A 19,728-nucleotide genomic window follows, 5' to 3' on the forward strand; every position below is an offset into this window, starting at 1 on the left:
CTAACTCTGCTGATAAGGCTTGACCACCATTGAGAAATTATTGAACCAGTGAGATACAAGCAGCAAAATACAGTTTTCAGTCCACATTACCTCAAAGTACATTTCAGCACACCAGGGAGCAACAAAATGTTTTGTTAACAATTTTCTTTAAATTACTATGATAGTACATTTCTATCCAGTGTGCACTGGCCTGAACACATCAGAATCACAATTAAGTAGCTTGCGCTAATAACCCTCGATAATGCTAAAAAAAATTGAAGGGCTGTTTCATTACAGTTCATCCGTAGTGATTGTTGAAAAGCTCCCTCCATCAGCGTTATGTAAATGATTTTATTTAGTCTGAAAATCTTATTAAGAATGCCACCCTTCAGAGGCAATGGTAATGATTGCGTTGGTCAGTATATAGGCTGCAAAGGTGCCAGAATACCAATACATTGTACAGAGACTGACCTCTGATGATGATTAATGTTGTTCTTGACCTCTCGAATGAGCTCACCAAAATCCTGTCAGACCATTAGTGGGATGGAGGCAGCAATTAGATGAAATACCACGGGGTTTGTACACTATTAAATTGTATAAATCCAGTGGCATTAGGTCAACACCAACATGAAGCCTAAGCAGTTTAAATTGCTGTTGCTGCAACAACATTTCGACATGAAAAGATCCACATTCCATTCCTGACATGAAAATCAACCACTTATATAATTGCTGCTAGTGGAATTATTGGGGGTCGGAGGGAGGTCATGAAACACCAGTCAATTTGAGGTTTGCTAACATGACATTAAAGGGCCACTCCTATTATCTCCAGGAACCTTGGTCACTCGTCCTTAGCCTCCAGGTTTGCGTGTCTTCCCATGTGGCTTCTGGCTCACGCTTTGGACTGACTGTGCTGGCATTCCCCAATTTCAAACTCCTTTTCCCTTCTTGTCAGCTTGGCTAAATCATGAGTTTCATCACCACTTCTACCCTCAGTCAGCCAAACCTAGTCTACTATGGTCAACTGCACTTAAAGACATTCACTATTTCACAGAAAACGGATGCGTGGATGGCACTGTGGACAATGACAATCAGTGTTAAAGCACACTCAGCATTACACAGAGTACTTCTGGTCTACCTTTCCATGGTTCATTGAACGTTGAGGTGTTCGAACTCGGGGGACTGTTGCTCCTTTGCCCCTGGAATGAGACAGGTTTCCTACGGTAAAATAAAAGACAATTGTGAAGATAATAAAATAATCTTTAACTTTCAACAGAAACAGAAAATGCTGGAAATAATCCACAGGTCAGAGTACAAAGAACAAAAGAAATTACAGCACAGGGACAGGCCCTTTGGCCCTCCAAGTCTGCACCGACCATGCTACCCAACTTAACTAAAACCCCCTACTCTTCCGGGGACCATACCCCTCTATTCCCATCCTATTCATGTATTTGTCAAGATGCCCCTTAAAAGTCACTTCCGTATCCGCTTCCACAACCTCCCCCGGCAGCGAGTTCCAGGCACCCATCACCCTCTGTGTAAAAAATCTGCCTCGTACATCTCCTTTAAGCCTTGCCTCTCGCACCTTAAACCTGTGCCCCCTAGTAATTGACTCTTTCACCCTGGGAAAAAGCTTCTGACTACCCACTCTGGCCATGCCTCTCATAATCTTATAGACTTCTATCAGGTCGCCCCTCAACCTCCATCATTCCAGTGAGAACAAACCAAGTTTCTCCAACCTCTCCTTGTAGCTAATGCCCTCCATACCAGGCAACATTCTGGTGAATCTTTTCTGCACCCTCTCCAAAGCCTCCACATCCTTCTGGCAGTGTAGTGACCAGAATTGAACGCTATATTCCAAGTGCGGCCTAACTAAGGTTCTATAAAGCTGCAACATGACTTGCCAATTTTTAAACTCAGTGCCCCGGCCGATGAAGGCAAGCATGCCGTATGCCTTCTTGACTTCCTTCTCCATCTGCATTGCCACTTTCAGTGACCTCTGTACCTGTACACCCAGATCCCTTTGCCTATCAATGCTCTTAAGAGTTCTGCCATTTACTGTATATTTCCTATCTGTATTAGACTTTCCAAAATGCATTACCTCACATTTGTCCGGATTAAAATACTCCATCTGCCATCTCTCCGCCCAAGTCTCCAACCGATCTATATCCTACTGTATCCTCTGATGGTCCTCATCATTATCCGCAAATCCACCAAACTTTGTGTCATCCGCAAACTTACTAATCAAACCAGTTACATTTTCCTCCAAATCATTATTATATATTACAAACAGCAAAGGTCCCAGCACTGATCCCTGAGGAACGCCACTTCTCACAGCCCTCCGTTCAGAAACGCACCCTTCCACTGCTACCCTCTGTCTTCTTTGACCGAGCCAGTTTTGTATCCACCTTGCCAGCTCACCTCTGATCCCATGCAACTTCACCTTCTGCACCAGTCTGCAAGGAGGGACCTTGTCAAAGGCCTTACTGAAGTCCATGTCGACAACATCCACTGCCCTACCCTCATCAATCATCTTCACCACTTCCTCGAAAACTCAATCAAGTTAGTGAGACATGACCTCCCCTTCACAAAACCATGTTGCCTCTCACTAATACTTCTACTTATTTCCAAGTGGGAATAAATCCTGTCTCGAAGAATCCACCCCAATAATTTCACTACCGCTGATGTAAGGCTCACCGGCCTGTAATTACCTGTATTATTCTTGCTACCCTTTTTAAACAAAGGAACAACGTTGGCTATTCTCCAATCCTCTGGGACCTCCCCTGTAGTCATGATGTGGAGATGCCGGCGTTGGACTCGGATAAACACAGTAAGAAGTTTAACAACACCAGGTTAAAGTCCAACAGGTTTATTTGGTAGCAAAAGCCACATGCTTTCAGAGCCTTAAGCTCCTTCTTCAGGTGAGTGGGAATTCTGTTCACAAACCGGGCATATAAAGACACAAACTCAATTTACAGAATAATGGTTGGAATGCGAATACTTACAACTAATCAAGTCTTAAAGGTACAAACAGTGTGAGTGGAGAGAGCATTAATACAGGTTAAAGAGATGTGTATTGTCTCCAGACAGGACAGCCAGTGAAATTCTGCAAGTCCAGGCAAACTGTGGGGATTACAGATAGTGTGACATGAACCCAATATCCCGGTTGAGGCCGTCCTCATGTGTGCGGAACTTGGCTGTCAGTTTCTGCTCAGCGACTCTGCACCGTCGTGTGTCGTGAAGGCCGCCTTGGAGAACGCTTACCCAAATATCAGAGGCCGAATGCGCGTGACCGCTGAAGTGCTCCCCAACAGGAAGAGAACAGTCTTGCCTGGTGATTGTCGAGCGGTGTTCATTCATCCATTGTCGCAGCGTCTGCATGGTTTCCCCAATGTACCATGCCTCGGGACATCCTTTCCTGTAGCGTATCAGGTAGACAACGTTGGCCGAGTTGCAAGAGTATGTACCGTGTACCTGGTGGATGGTGTTCTCACGTGAGATGATGGCATCTGTGTCGATGATCTGGCATGTCTTGCAGAGGTTGCTGTGGCGGGGACGGCGCAGAGTCGCTGAGCAGAAACTGACAGCCAAGTTCCGCACACATGAGGACGGCCTCAACCGGGATATTGGGTTCATGTTACACTATCTGTAATCCCCACAGCTTGCCTGGACTTGCAGAATTTCACTGGCTGTCCTGTCTGGAGACCATACACATCTCTTTAATCTGTCTTAATGCTCTCTCCACTCACACGTTTGTACCTTTAAGACTTGATTAGTTGTAAGTATTCGCATTCCAACCATTATTCTGTAAATTGAGTTTGTGTCTTTATATGCCCTGTTTGTGAACAGAATTCCCACTCACCTGAAGAAGAAGCAGCGCTCTGAAAGCTAGTAGCTTTTGCTACCAAATAAACCTGTTGGACTTTAACCTGGTGTTGTTAAACTTCTTACTGTACCTCCCCTGTAGCCAGTGAGGATACAAAGATTTCTCTCAAGGCCCCAGCAATTTCCTCCCTTGCCTCTCTCAGTATTCTGGGGTATATCCCATCAGGCCCTGGGGACTTGTCTACCATAATGTTTCTCAAGAACCTCCTTTTTGATCTCAACATGACTCAAACTATCCACACATCCTTTCCCAGATTCATCATCCACCAAGTCCTTCTCTTTGGTGAATACTGACGCAAAGTATTCATTTAATACCTCACCCATTTCCTCTGGCTCCACACATAGATTCCCTCCCTTGTCCTTGAGTGGGCCAACCCTCTCCCTGGCTACCCTCTTGCTCTTTATATATGTATAAAAAGCCTTGGGACTTTCCTTAATCCTGCTGGCCAATGCTTTTTCGTGACCCCTTTTAGCCCTCCTTACGCCCTGCTTAAGTTTCTTTCTACTTTCCTTATATTCCACACTTGCTTCATGTGTTCCCAGCCTCCTAGCTTTGACGAATGTTTCCTTTTTCTTTTTGACTCGGCTCACAATATCTCTCGTTATCCAAGGTTCCCAAAACTTGCCATACTTATCCTTCATCCTTACAGGAATGTGCCGGTCCTGAATCCTTATCAACTTACACTTGAAAGCCTCACACATGCCAGATGTTGATTTGTCCTCAAACATCTGCCCCCAATCTACATTCTTCAGTTCCTGCCTAATATTGTCGTAATTAGCCTTCCCCCAATTTAGCACCTTAACTTGAGGACTACACTTATCTTTATCCATCAGTACCTTAAAGCTTACTGAATTGTGGTCACTGTTCCCGAACTGCTCCCCTACTGAAAGTGGGAGGATAAAATAGTGAGCCTGAAAGGGAGCTGCTCATGATGTAGGGTCATATTCTCTGACCTCGCTCTTTCTCTACATCCTAGCTACGACTGTAACACTACATTCTGCACTCTCTCCTTTCCTTCTCTATGGACTGTATGCTTTGTCTGTATAGCACGCAAGAACCAATACTTTTCACTGTATACTAATACATGTAACAATAATAAATCAAATCAAATCACTCGCAGCTGGGATTCTCCAGTCCTGCTGCAGTGATTGGAGATTTGGCTGCACGCCAAATTCTCCATCCACGCTGGCAGCGGCAGCTGGGCATCACATCCAGAGAACTCTGGCCGTAGTCTCTTCTACAAGGGAGGGTGGAAAAATGTAGGAAACTATTGGCCAATTAGTTTAAGATCTGTCATTGGGAAATTGTTAGAATCCATTATAAAGGAAGTAATAACAGGACATTTAGAAAATCAAAATGCAATCCATCAGAGTCCGTACGGTTTTATGAAGGGTAAATTATGTTTGACTAATTTGATTGAGTTCTTCGAAGATGTAACAAGCAAAGTGGATGATGATCCTGTAGATCTAGTATATCTAGACTCCTTGAAGGCATTGACAAGGTGCCACCCAAAAGTTTAATACACAAGGTTAGTCCACATGGGATTAGATGTATTCATTGGTTTGGATTGAGGATTGACTGAGCAATAGAAAGCAGATAATTGGGATAAATGGGTCTTTTTCTGGTTGGCAAGATGTGCCTGGTGGGCAAGATGCACCAAGTTGCTTGGATGCAGGGATATTAGATACCATAGCCAAATTTGCAGGTGACACTAAAATAGGTGGAATAGTAAATTGCGATAATGAAATCAGAAATTTACAAATGGATATGGATAGGTTAAATAAATGGCACAAAATGTGGCAGATGGAATTTAATGTGGATAAGTGGGAGGTTATCTAATTTGGTAGGAAAAATACAAAAGACAAATTATTATCTAAATGGAAAGAAACTTAGGAGTGTTTTGATGCAGAGAGATCCGGGTGGCTTTTCTTGACGCACATCTCTCCCCTATATTTTCCCTCCTTTTCTGTCTGACAAAATTGGGAATGGGTTGTCTTTCTCGCTCTCTCCTCTGACTATCGATCAGTTTTGCCTCCTGGTCTCAGCTTGTTGCCTTATTTGCATTGCCTGTGCCCTTGTCCAGTCAAGATAGATTGGCTAACAGATAGAAGGCAGAGAGTTGGAATAAGAGGTGCATTTTTAGGGTGGTAACCTGTAACTAGTGGAGTGCCTAAGGGATCAGTGCCAGGGCCACAATTATTTACAATATATATTAATGACTTGGACAGGTGAAGTGAATGTACTATTGCCAAGTTTGCAGGTGACACAAAAATAGGTGGGAAGGCTAGTGGTGAGGATGACACAGAGTTTACAGAGTGATATAGACAGGTTAAGTGAGTGGACAAAAACTTGGCAGATGGAATGGGATGTGGGAAAATGTGAAATTATGCACCTTGGTAGGAAAAATAAAGAAGCTGAGTATTATTTAAATGGAGAAAGACTGCAGAAAACTGCAGCACAGATTTGGGGGTCCTCATGCATTAATTACAAAAAGCTAGCATGTAAGATCAGCAACTAATTGGGAAGGCAAATGCTTAGCTCCACCCATTAAGCACATGACTCTGTCCCTATCAATCAACCTAATCAAAACTCTACTCTGAAGCCCAGGCGAAACCTAAGTAAACATAAATGCATTACTCAGCTTAAAACAAACACCCCAGGTCCTTAGCCTGTTCTCCCAGCTAACAATTTAAAATATTCCTTAGACAGATCAGCAACTTGCAAACCAGATCTGAATTCTAAACATACCCTGACGAGACACATGATATACACATATTTCTTAAAGGCACAGTATCATCACAAAATAAAATTAAAATTAATTTAGGAATATATGGGAGGGAAGTTTGCAAAATAGTCTATGTTGCATCTCTCAGGAAAGAAATGTATTTATAATGACTGCTTTGAAGAGCAATGACTGTTACGCAACCAAACAAATCAAATGCTAGGCAAATAAAATAGAAGCGAGAGATGAATGGAGAATGAGTAGAGATGAAAGAAATGACAATGTGAACAGAAGTAAACTGTCAGATTTATATTAATGTTTTAACGTTATGTATATGCTAGTTATGTAAATCGAATCCAGCAGCCTTACAAAATGATTTCCTAGGGGAAGCTTTATCACTGACATTACTGTGAAAACTGAAAGCATTTTTAAAAAATTGCTGATTTTGGTGGTGCTGGGGTTCAGCAGTCCTTTGGTGAGGTGGGAAGGCTGACAAAACAGTGCAGAATGGCATGTCCATCATCATCCTCCTTGATAGTGGTGAGACAAGTAGCAGACAGCCTGCCCAGAACCAAACTGAGCCACTTAAGTGACCAATTAAGAGTCTCTTCCCACATCTGCTGGCATTTTACCAGCACTCAAGGCTCCCCCTTCCCACCATGTAGGGAAGCCACCAAATAAACCATGCCAGTCTCCTGGCAGGCTCAGACTCAATGGTGCCATCTGCCCTCACCAACACGCCCCCACCCCCCCTTACTTGATTGTCCCCCGGTGCTCTCAGACCCGACTGAATTGACTTTGAGGGGATTCCCAGCAACAGCCGCCACCAGTGATGATGCTGTTGGCTGCTGAGCCCTCTGATTGGCCGGTAGTTCAGGTGGCAAGCCTGGTGGCAGTCTCTTAATTGGCTGCCACCAACAGAATGCTGCCAAAGCCCTCTCCCAGGCATTTGGCCACAAACAGCCCTTCTGCCTCCATAAAATCTAGCCCAGGAAGAGTGCAATGCTCTTGGGTCTGGTCAGAGCATAAGGGTTAAGCAAGTGAAAATGAATGACATTAATTGCCTTAGCAAATAGAATTAAATACTTCAGCTCTGGGTAACAGATCAAATGGGTTATAAATGTTAGACTGTATCAGCAAGGTAATATTGTGAAATACTTCAGAAAAATTAGGAAGAACTACTGCACTCCAAAATGATCAAGAGGTCATTTAAATTGAACCTCTTCGAGTAGATATTGAGTGTCCCATTAGTTGCTGGAGATAATTGCTTATTTCCCCAGTCACCTGTATAGGCAGAGCAGCTAATGAGGTGTGAATTTAGCCCATTAAGCAGGGAATCCATAGTTTCACAGTGCACAATTTGAAAGTTATTTTGAATAGCTTCAAGAATATGTAGAATCTGAAGAAAATACATTGAAGTAAACGATGTGTGCAATTCTGGTATGAATTGATTGATAGCCCTTGACACTGCCTGAGTTATAAATGCTGATGTAATCACTGTCAGCTCTCTCCTTTCACAACTGGATGTCTCCAGTGGAATGATTTCTACCTAAAACAATGCTGTGGTATGATGGAGGCTGTTGGTGTGATGCAGCCTGCCCCATTTATTGAATGGTCACGGTATTAGCAGCCAGCCAACTGCATACTTGCAAACGTTTGCAATGTATAATTATTTGATAATTGCCAAAGCAAATTACTGTGGATGCTGAAGAACTGAAATAAAAACAGAAAATACCAGCAACACTCTGGCAGTCAAGTACTAGGGGACTTGGGTTTAAGGTGCGTGGGGAAAAGTTTAGAGGAGATGTGCGAGGCAAGATTTTTTTTTACACAGAGGGTGGTGAATGTCTGGAACACGCTGCCTAGAGAGGTGGTGGAAGCAGGTATGATAGCAGCATTTAAGGGGCAATTAGACAAATACATGAATAGGATGGGAATGGAAGGCTACGGACTCGGTAAGTGCATACAGTTTTAGTTTAGGCAGACATCATGATCGGTGCAGAGGGCCAAAGGGGCTGTTCCTGTTCTGTACTGTTCTTTGTTCTTTATTTCTGGATTTATGTTTAATAATTGCATTCACGATTCTCATTTCTATTTGTGAATGACTTTGAGTGCTGTGGACCTTCACCAACAAGTGGAAATATGTTTTGATTTGATTTATCATTGTCGCACGTATTGGTACAGTGAAGTGTTGTTTCTTGGGTGCTATACAGACAAAGCATACTGATCATAGAGTACATAGGGGAAAAGGAAAGGAGAGGGTGTATAATGTAATGTTACAGCCATCGTTAGGGTGTAAAAAAAATCAACTTAATATAAGGTAGGTCTATAAAAAAAGTCTGATGGCAGCAAGGAAGAAGCTGTTCTTTCCATGGTGTTGGGTTTTGACCAATCAATGCAACAGTGGGTATATAGCACAGCCATTTGCATCTGAAACTGGTGTCCACAGAAACTTTCTAGGGGTTTACAAAAGAATGCACAAATGTGAGCTGGGAGACATGAGCAGAGTTCGGCCAGCAGTGCAGAGAGAGTTGAGGCTGGGTCATTGAATGTTGATCTGATATCCATGACAGAGACATGGCTCCAAGATGTCAGGAGCTGGGACATGAATATTCAAGGCGACATGATATTTTGGAAGGACTGGGAGCAAGGAAAATGTGGTGTGGTAGCTCTTTTAATTAGGGGTGACATTAGCATAGTCATGAGAGATTACCTCAGTTCTAAAGATCAAGATGTAGAATCAGTTTGGGTAGAGATAAGAAATGGCAAAGGTAAAAAGTTATTGTGGGAATAGTTAATAGGCCTCCTGAAAGGAACGACATTGTAAGATGACTCACAACATGAGGTTAAAGTCCAACAGATTTATTTGGAATCATGAGCTTTCAGAGCACTTCTCCTTCATCAGGTGATGAAGGAGCAGCGCTCTGAAAGTTCGTGATTCCAAATAAACCTGTTGGACTTTAACCTGGTGCTGTGAGACTTCTTACCGTGTCCACCTCAGTCCAATGCCGACATCTCCACATCATAGGAACCATATTGTAGGACATGGTTAAACATGAAGAAATAATGAGGACTGGTAAGATGGTAATCATGGGTGGTTTTAAACTATATATAAATTGGATGAGTCAGATTGGCAAAGATAGCCTGGAAGATGAGTTCACAGAGTATATCAGGCCAATTTCTTAGAGCAGCATGTTCTGGTGTCAAACAAAGAGGAGGCTATTCTAGATCTGATAATGTTTAAGTTTATTTATTAGTGTCACAAGGGCAGCATGGTGGCACAGTGGTTAGCACAGATGCCTCACAGCGCCAGGGACCCGGTTTGATTCCTGGCTTGGGTCACTGTCTGTGCAGAGTCTGCATGTTCTCCCTTGTGTCTGCATGGGTTTCCTCCGGATGCTCCGGTTTCCTCCCACAATCCGGTTAGATGCATTGGCCAATTGTGCTAAATTCTCCCTCAGTGTACCTGAACAAGCGCCGAAGTGTCGCAATTGGACCATTTTCACAGTAACTTCATTGCATTGTTAATGTAAGCCGACTTGTGACACTAATAAATTAACTTTAAGTAGGCTTACATTAACACTGCAATGAAGTTACTGTGAAAATCCCCTAGTCGCCACACTCTGGCGCCTGTTCGGTACACCGAGGGAGAATTTAGCATGGCCAATGCAACTAACCAGCATGTCTTTCAGACTTTGGGAGGAAACTGGAGCACCCAGAGGAAACCCATGCAGAGATGGGGAGAATGTGCAAACTCCACACAGACAGTGACCCAAGCCAGGAATCGAACTTAGATTCCTGGCGCTGTGAGGCAGCAGTGCTAACCACTGTGCCACTGTGCCACCATGTGCAACATGACAGAATTAATTAATGACCTCATTGCGTCTTGGAAGTGCAGCAGAGAGGGAGAGATTCGCGAGAGGAGTGCTGCGGGTAAGCGCTGTTATTTTTAACTTACTTTTTCGCGGGTTTTTTCTTTAAAAATATCTAAACCCGGAAGTGGTCGCGCAGGGAGGTCTGGGAGAGAGAGATTTTTTTTTTTCCCCAATAAATTGGAACAGAGAGGAATCCCGATACTCTACACTTGTAGAGTATCCCACCCTCCCTCCTCCTCTAACCTAAAAAAAAAGACCCAGTGAGAGCAGGGCTTTGGAGAAAACAGGAGGAGGAAAGGTAAGTTTAAAATTTTCATTCACTTTTTTTTTTCCCTGTGTGTTTAACGGGGCAATTATGAGTGTGAGGCCAGTATGTTGTTCCCAATGTAGGATGTGGGAGGTCCTGGAGGCTCCTAGCCTCCCGGAGGACCATAACTGTGCTGGGTGTGTTGAGCTGCGGTTCCTAAGGGACCATGTTAGGGAACTGGAATTGCAGCTCGAGGACCTTCGCCGGGTTAGGGATAGTGAGGAGGTCATTGACAGGAGCTATCGGCAGGTGGTCACACCGGGACCACGGGAGGAGGGTAACTGGGTAACAGTGAGGAAGGAGAAAACTCAGTTGATGGTGAGCACCCCGGTGGATGTGCCCCTTAATAATAAGTACTCCTGTCTGAGTACTACTGGGGTGGACAGCCCACCTGGGGGAAGCAGCGGTGGCAGTGTCTCTGGAGCTGAGCCTGGCCCAGTAGTGCAAAAGGGTAAGGAAAGGAGGGTAGTGCTAATTGGGGACTCTACGGTGAGGGGGTCAGATAGGCGTTTTTGCGGACAAAGACGGGGCTCTCGGATGGTGGTTTGCCTCCCTGGTGCAGGGGTCCGGGATGTCTCTGGTCGAGTCCCAGAAATCCTGAAGGGGGAGGGAGAGGAGCCGAAGGTCGTGATGCATATAGGTACTGCTGACATAGGTAGGAAGAGGGAAGGGGTCATGAAAAGAGAATATAGGGAGTTAGGTAGACAGCTGAGAAAGAGGAATGCAAAGGTAGTAATCTCGGGATTGCTGCCTGTGCCGCGGGAGAGTGAGAACAGGAATCGGTGGAGAATGAATGCGTGGCTGAGGGACTGGAGCAAGGGACAAGGATTTGGGTACTTGGATCATTGGGACCTCTTTTGGGGCAGGTGTGACCTGTTTAAAAAAGACGGGTGGCATTTGAATCCCAGGGGGACCAATATCCTGGCGGGAAGGTTGGCTAAGGCTACTGGAGAGACTTTAAACTAGAAAGGTTGGGGGGAGGGAATCGAAATGAGGGGACTGAGAGTGAGGAGGTTAGCTCGCAAATAGATAAGGAATGTAAACAGGGTAGGAGGGAGGTTAGACGAGTGATGGAGAAGGGAAGTGCTCAGGCTGAAGGTCTGAGATGTGTCTATTTTAATGCCAGGAGTGTAGTGAATAAAGTGGATGAGCTTAGAGCGTGGATTGCTGCTTCGAATTGTGATGTGGTGGCCATTACGGAGACTTGGATGTCTCAGGGACAGGACTGGGTGCTTCAGGTGCCGGGTTTTAGATGTTTCAGGAAGGACAGGGAGGGAGGCAAGAGAGGGGGGGGAGTGGCACTGTTGATCAGGGATAGTGTCACGGCTGTAGAGAAGGTGGACGCCGTGGAGGGATTGACTACGGAGTCTCTGGGTGGAGGTTAGGAACAGGAAGGGGTCGGTAACGTTGCTGGGTGTTTTCTATAGGCCGCCCAATAGTAACAGAGATGTTGAGGAGCAGATGGGGAAACAGATCCTGGAGAGATGTAGGAATAACAGAGTTGTCGTGATGGGAGATTTTAATTTCCCAAACATAGATTGGAATATCCCTCGGGCTAGGGGTTTGGATGGAGAGGAGTTTGTTAGGTGTGTCCAGGAGAGTTTCCTGACACAGTATGTGGATAAGCCTACTAGAGGAGAGGCTGTACTTGATCTGGTGCTGGCTAATGAACCTGGACAGGTGGAGGATCTCTCGGTGGGTGAGCATCTTGGGGATAGCGATCATAATTCTATCTCCTTCACGATAGCATTGGAAAGAGATAGGATCAGGCAGGCTAGGAAAGTGTTTCTCTGGAGTAAAGGGAAATACAGTGTCATCAGGGAGGAAATTAGACGGGTAAATTGGAAGGAGGCATTCTTGGGGAAAAGTACCGAAGGAAAGTGGAGGATTTTCAAGGAATGTTTGTCTGGAGCTCTGCATGACAACGTTCCGATGAGACAGGGGGGTGTTGGTAGGGTACGGGAACCGTGGTGCACGAAGGTTGTGATGAACCTGGTGAATAAGAAAAGAGAGGCGTACAGAAGGTTCAGAGAGCTAGGAGGTGTTAAGGATTTAGAGGAGTATACGGGATGTAGGAAGGAGCTTAAGAAGGAAATTAGGAGAGCGAGAAGGGGTCATGAGAAGGCCTTGGCGGGTAAGCTTAAGGAGAACCCCAAGGCTTTCTACAAATATGTCAAGAGTAAAAGGATGAGATGTGAAGGCATAGGACCCTTAAAAGGTGAAGGGGGAAAAGTTTGTGCGGAACCGTTAGAAATGGCGGAGCTGCTTAATGAATACTTTACCTCGGTATTCACGGTGGAAAGGGATCTGGGTGGTTGTACTGCTGGTTTGCGGTGGACAGAAAGGATCGAGCATGTGGACATAAAGAAAGAGGATGTGTTGGAACTATTGAATGGCATCAAGGTTGGTAAGTCGCCGGGACCGGATGGGATGTACCCCAGGTTACTGTGGGAGGCGAGGGAGGAGATTGCGGAGCCTTTGGCGATGATCTTTGCATCGTCGATGGAGACGGGAGAGGTTCCGGAGGATTGGAGGATTGCAGATGTGGTCCCTATATTCAAGAAAGGGAACAGGGACAGCCCGGGAAATTACCGACCGGTGAGTCTAACCTCAGTGGTTGGTAAGTTGATGGAGAGGATCCTGAGAGACAGGATTTATGATCATCTAGAGAAGTTTAGTATGATCAAAAGTAGTCAGCACGGCTTTGTCAAGGGCAGATCGTGCCTTACGAGCCTGGTTGAGTTCTTTGAAAATGTGACCAAACACATTGACGAAGGAAGAGCGGTGGATGTGGTCTATATGGACTTCAGCAAGACGTTCGATAAGGTCCCCCATGCAAGACTTCTTGAGAAAGTGAGAGGGCATGGGATCCAAGGGGCTGTTGCCTTGTGGATCCAGAACTGGCTTGCCTGCAGAAGGCAGAGAGTGGCTGTGGAGGGGTCTTTCTCTGCATGGCGGTCAGTGACCAGTGGAGTGCCCCAGGGATCTGTTCTGGGACCCTTGCTGTTTGTCATTTTCATAAATGACCTGGATGAGGAAGTGGAGGGATGGGTTGGTAAGTTTGCTGACGACACCAAGGTAGGTGGTGTTGTGGATAGTTTGGAGGGATGTCAGAAGTTGCAGCGAGACATAGATAGAATGCAAGACTGGGCAGAGAAGTGGCAGATGGACTTCAACCCGGATAAGTGTGTGGTGATCCATTTTGGCAGATCCAATGGGATGAAGCAGCAATATAATATGAAGGGTACCATTCTTAGCAGTGTAGAGGATCAGAAGGACCTTGGGGTCCGGGTCCATAGGACTCTTAAATCGGCCTCGCAGGTGGAGGATGCGGTCAAGAAGGCGTACGGCGTACTGGCCTTCATTAATCGAGGGATTGAGTTTAGGAGTCGGGAGATAATGCTGCAGCTTTATAGGACCCTGGTTAGACCCCACTTGGAGTACTGCGCGCAGTTCTGGTCACCTCATTACAGGAAAGATGTTGAAGCCATTGAAAGGGTGCAGAGGAGATTTACAAGGATGTTGCCTGGATATGGGGGCATGCCTTATGAGGATAGGTTGAGGGAGCTTGGTCTCTTCTCCCTGGAGAGACGAAGGATGAGAGGTGACCTGATAGAGGTTTACAAGATGTTGAGAGGTCTGGATAGGGTAGACTCTCAGAGGCTATTTCCAAGGGCTGAAATGGTTGCTACGAGAGGACACAGGTTTAAGGTGCTGGGGGGTAGGTACAGAGGAGATGTCAGGGGTAAGTTTTTCACTCAGAGGGTGGTGGGTGAGTGGAATCGGCTGACGTCGGTGGTGGTGGAGGCAAACTCGTTGGGGTCTTTTAAGAGACTTCTGGATGAGTACATGGGATTTAATGGGATTGAGGGCTATAGATAGGCCTAGAGGTGGGGATGTGATCGGCGCAACCTGTGGGCCGAAGGGCCTGTTTGTGCTGTGGCTTTCTATGTTCTATGTTCTATTAATAACTCCTAGATAGGAGTGATCATAACATGATTGAAATTTGCATGCAGTTTGAGGGAGAGAAGACTGAGTCCAAGTCAAGTTTTTTTTTAACTGAAACAAGGACAATTATGAAGGCAAGAATACAGAGCTGGCTAAAGGGAAATTAGGTTAAGGGATAGGTCAGTAGAGATGCAGATATTTAAGGAGACATTTCGTAACACTCAGCAAAGCGTGTTTGCTCACTCAGCAAAAAGGGTGGCACAGTGATTAGCATTGTTGCCTTGCAGCGCCAGGGACCCGGGCTCAATTCCAGCCTCAGGCCACTGTTTGTGCAGAGTCTGCATCTTCTCCCCGTGTCTGCGTGGGTTTCTTCTGAGTGCTCCAGTTTCCTCCCACTGTCCAAAGATGCGCAGGTTAGGTGGGCTGGGCATGCTAAATTGTCCCTTAGTGTCCCAAGGTGTGTAGGTTGGGGGACTTAGTGGGGTAAATACATGGGGTTATGCGGTAGGGCTTGGATAAGATGCTCTATCAGAAAGCCAACTCGATTGGCCGAACTGCTTCTTTCTGCACTACACCAGGAGTGAGAAAACACAGGTCAACATTTGGAACTGGTCCCTGCTGGCTCCATTGTGGAAAAACAGCTAGGTAAAGATAATAGCAAACACAACCACACTGCATGGAGCAAAGTTTAGTTTGCCGAAACATCAGTAGAATGGGAAATTAGAACCTGAAAATCATAAGAACTTTAAAAATGAACATTGTCGCAAAATACTCCTTGCAGCTGATATTTAATGGCTCCTGCACTGAAACTCCAGCTTTACTGGGAAACCATTTCATTCTTTGGCATATATCGTACCTGATTTAGTAAGTGGGTGTGTTACAACCTGCCTTGTAATTTTATTGTCAGATGATTTCAATAGCAAGACAATATCCGCTGGCAAGGTGTCTCGATTCTTCGCCAGAAAACCACTGGCATTGTAAAGAACCTGTAGTATTAAAGACAAAGTAATAACGACATCATAAATAACGATGCAAGACTGACAGAAAAGACCTGAATTTCACAAAACTTTGCACATTGAGAAATCGGGTTGAAAAAGTTTTAGTGAAAGAAACCTTTACTCTTCATCCCTTCTGTGAATGATGACTCACTTGAGGATAAAGACATCCAGCCGATAATAGCTGTAATTTGTTGCCAGATTATAGATGAATCTACTCACGAAGCAGTGATGTTTGCTGTAAGTAGGCGTACACAATGCACATAATTACGTATTTTTTTTAGGGGAACAATGGCACAATCAGTGGATCATTGATTCTGAACCATCGCCTTGTTCCTGAGGATTGGCCGGACGTACCAGCTAACATAACAATTGCAGCTTTTTTGCTGCTTTCTTTATGTTAGCAATTGTTCAGTTGTTTCAGATGGCCTTTCCTCTCCGTTTCAGAATTAGTGACCCTATCATAATACAAACATACACCATGGTGCTAGTGACCTTAGATTGATGGCTAGGGTTAGATTCAAATTTATGGTTAAGGCTACAATTAAATTTGCGTTTGGGTTAAATGATTGGACTATTATTAAAAATTGACTGGAAAAATTGATCTAATGCAACATCAATGAGCTGTCACAATAGAATATGGTGAACGCTGCTTCTAAAATACTTAGAAGAGTAGACAGGGTAGATTTAGGTAAGATGTTTCGCTTGATTGGGGAGTCTAGAACCATGGGCACAATTTCAAAAACAGAGGGAAGCCATTTAGGACCTAGATGAAGAGAAATTTCTTTGCACAGACGGTTGTGAATCTTTAGAGTACCCCAGAGGGCGTGAAAGCTCAGTCATTGAGCACGTTTAAGGTTGAGATTGATAGAAACATAGAAATTAGAAGCAGGAGTAGGCCATTCGACCTTTTGAGCCATTCATTATGGTCATTGCTGATTATCAAATTCAATATCTTGATCCCCCTTCCCCCCCATATCCCTTGATCCCTTTAGCCCCTAGAGCTATATCTAATTTCTTCTTGAAATCCGATAATGTTTTGGCCTCAACTACATTCTGTGGTAGTGAATTCCACACATTCACCACCCTCTGGGTGAAGAAATTTCTCCTCACCTCAGTTCTAAAAGGTTTACCCTTTATCCTCAAACTATGACCCCTAGTTCTGGACACCCCCACCATTGGGAACATTCTTTCTGAATCTACCCTGTCTAACCGTGTTGGAATTTTATAGTTTCTATGAGATCCCCTCTCACTCTTCTAAATTCTAGTGAATATAATCCTAACTGGCTTAGTCTCTCCTCATATGGCAGACTTGCCATCCCAGGAATCAGCCTGGTAAACCTCCGCTGTACTCCCTCTATAGCAAGGACATCCTTCCTCAGATAAGGACACCAAAACTGCACACAATAGATTTCTGTTTAATAATAACATAAAGGGCTATGGGGATAGTGTGCGTACAAAGCAGTGAAGTATCCAATCAACCATGGTCGTTCTGAATGATGGAGCAAGCTTGACGGGCTGAATGGCCTACTCCTGTTCCTATGTTCCTAATACCATCCCCTACCTTACCAATACTGTTTGGAGATTCTCTAGACAACTTCCACTCACATTTTCCACCCCTTATTGCTTCTTAGCTCCACTCAGACTGATTCTATGTCTAGATTTTCTCAGTCAATATCATTTCTCACTATTGCACTGATTTCATCCTTTACTAATAACGCCACACCACCTCCTTTTTCTTTTTGCCTATCCTTCCTAAATATCGATTACCCTTGGATACTTACTTCCCAGCCCTGAGGTCATGGCTCCATAATGGCAATCTTATCGTACCCATATATGCCAATTAGTGCTGTCAATTTGTCAACCTTATTGTGAAAGCTCCAAGCATTCAGATACAGTGCCTTTAGACTTGTCCTTTTAACATTTTTACACATAGGGCAGGGTTTTTTGCCCCCTTCTCCCACTAGCACATGGCACTCCCGAGATTACTACCTTTGAGGTCCTGCTTTTCATTTTATTTCCTAGTTCCCTTTATTCTGCTCTCTGGACCTCATTCCTCTTCTTACCGATGTTGTTGGTACCAATAAAGATCTCAACCTCTGGCTGTTCACCCTATCCCTGAGAAATTTCTGCAGCTATTTAGAGACATCCTTGACCTGGCACCAGGGAGGCAACATACCATCTTGGTGTTACATCTGCGGCCACAGAAACCTCTATCTGTTCCTCCTACAATAGGATCATCATTGCTCTCCCACTCTTTTATTCTCCCCCTGAGACATTCATGGTGCCATGGCCTGGCTCTTGCTGCATTCCCCTGAGAAACCATCTCCCCCAACAGTATCCAAAACTGAAAACCTGTTCGAGAGGGAAATGGACCCACGGGACTTCTGTACTACCTGCTGAGTGCTTTTACTCTGTCTGGCTGTCACCTTTCCCTTTCTGCCTGCGGGGTGACCACCTCATTGTATATGCTACCCATGAAGATCTCATCTTAGCTGATGCTCCATATTGACTCCAACTGTAGTTCCAGCTCTGAAACCTGGATTTTGAGTAGCTGCAGCTGGATGCACTTCCAGTACACGTGGTCACCCTGGACACTGCAAGTGCCCCTGACTTCCCACATTGCACAGGACAAGCATTCCACATAATTAAACTGCCCTGCCATGACTTACCCTTAAATTACTCCTTCTTTTAGTTTAGAGAATATTAAGGGCAGTAGAAATGCTCACCAGGTCCTATTTACCAAGGCTGCCATTCCTCTTTCAAAGGAAAAGTAGAAAATGAAAGGAAGATCTCCTTCTATCTTCATCAAAGTCCCTCAGTTACCAAACACCAACTTAGGCATCTGAATACAGCCCACAGTTGTATTCCAGTGCAGATATGCCCATTGGGCCATATATAATCCAGTCCACAGTGACAGCAGTGCCTACCATCTACAAGATACACTGCAGCAACTCACCAAGGTTCCTTTGACAGCACCTTCCAAACCTGCAACCTCTGTCACCTAGAAGGACAAGGGCAGCACACGCATGGGAACACCACCAACTGCCAGTTCCCCTCCTGACTTAAAACTATATCACTGTTGCTTCAGTGTTGTTGGGTCAAAATCCTGGAACGCCCTCCCTAACAGTGCTATGAGTGTTCCTACAATGCTTGGACTGCAGCAGTTCAAGAAGGTGATTCAACAACATCTTCGAAAGGGAACTTAGGGATAGGCTATATATGCTGGCCCAGCCAGAGAGATCCCCATCCCATGAAAGAATTTTAAAAAGGGTGCAGGCGACCAAGTTTCTTTGTAGCACTAAAGAATTTTCTAACCCTCCCCCACTCAAAAATTAACATTTATTTTCAGTTTCTGGATCTGAAGCATTTGAAAGTTAGGTTGTTCAGATCTAAATAGGTAGGAGTATACATTCAGATGAATATAACCTTTCAAACAAATGGAAACACCACGTTAGACGTACATCCGTTTCGAGTAACAATGAAAACATCCACCAACCTGACTGTTCCATTAGTTTCTCTTATAGGTCCTTGAAACACTGAACACCTAAAGCATGTTCAAACATACTGCACAAGTGCTAAACTTGCAGTGTTACAAGCAGTCAATTGATTTTTTTTTAAGGGAACTTGCCACTTGGTTTATTCACTCTAATCAAATATCTGCCTGTTTCCCAGGACGAAGCCATCCTTACCTAAATCACGAATGACATTCTTCCTGTGATTCTGATTGTGTGTTATTACTCATCATTTTCCTTGAACTCCTGCAGTCTTCCACACAACTGACTGCATTACCCTCCTCAACACCTCTCTTCCATTAGCTAGCACTCTTGAGACTGTCATCAATTTAGTCCATTTTTACCTATCCAATTATAGCCAGAGTTTCTCTGCTACTTGACTTCCTTCCCAAACTCATTTTGGTCATTTTTCAGTGATCCATCCTTGGACCTCCTCTTCCTCATTTACATGCTGCCCTTGGGGATATGACCCATGGGGGGGCATTATATCGATAGGGGGCTCTT

General features: G+C 44.7%; 1 protein-coding gene across 1 annotated transcript in view; it reads right to left on the reverse strand.

Moving 5' to 3' along the window:
• Positions 1-19,728, reverse strand: part of myo3a (myosin IIIA) — a 155,840-nt gene that overhangs the window by 101,239 nt on the left and 34,873 nt on the right. The window contains exon 13 of the mRNA XM_078200255.1: positions 15,571-15,700. Within this exon, the coding sequence (XP_078056381.1) occupies positions 15,571-15,700 (130 nt within the window). The remainder of the gene's footprint in view (positions 1-15,570; positions 15,701-19,728) is intronic.

Source organism: Mustelus asterias, chromosome 2 (genome assembly GCF_964213995.1).
Source record: "Mustelus asterias chromosome 2, sMusAst1.hap1.1, whole genome shotgun sequence".
Classification (NCBI taxonomy): Eukaryota; Metazoa; Chordata; class Chondrichthyes; order Carcharhiniformes; family Triakidae; genus Mustelus; species Mustelus asterias.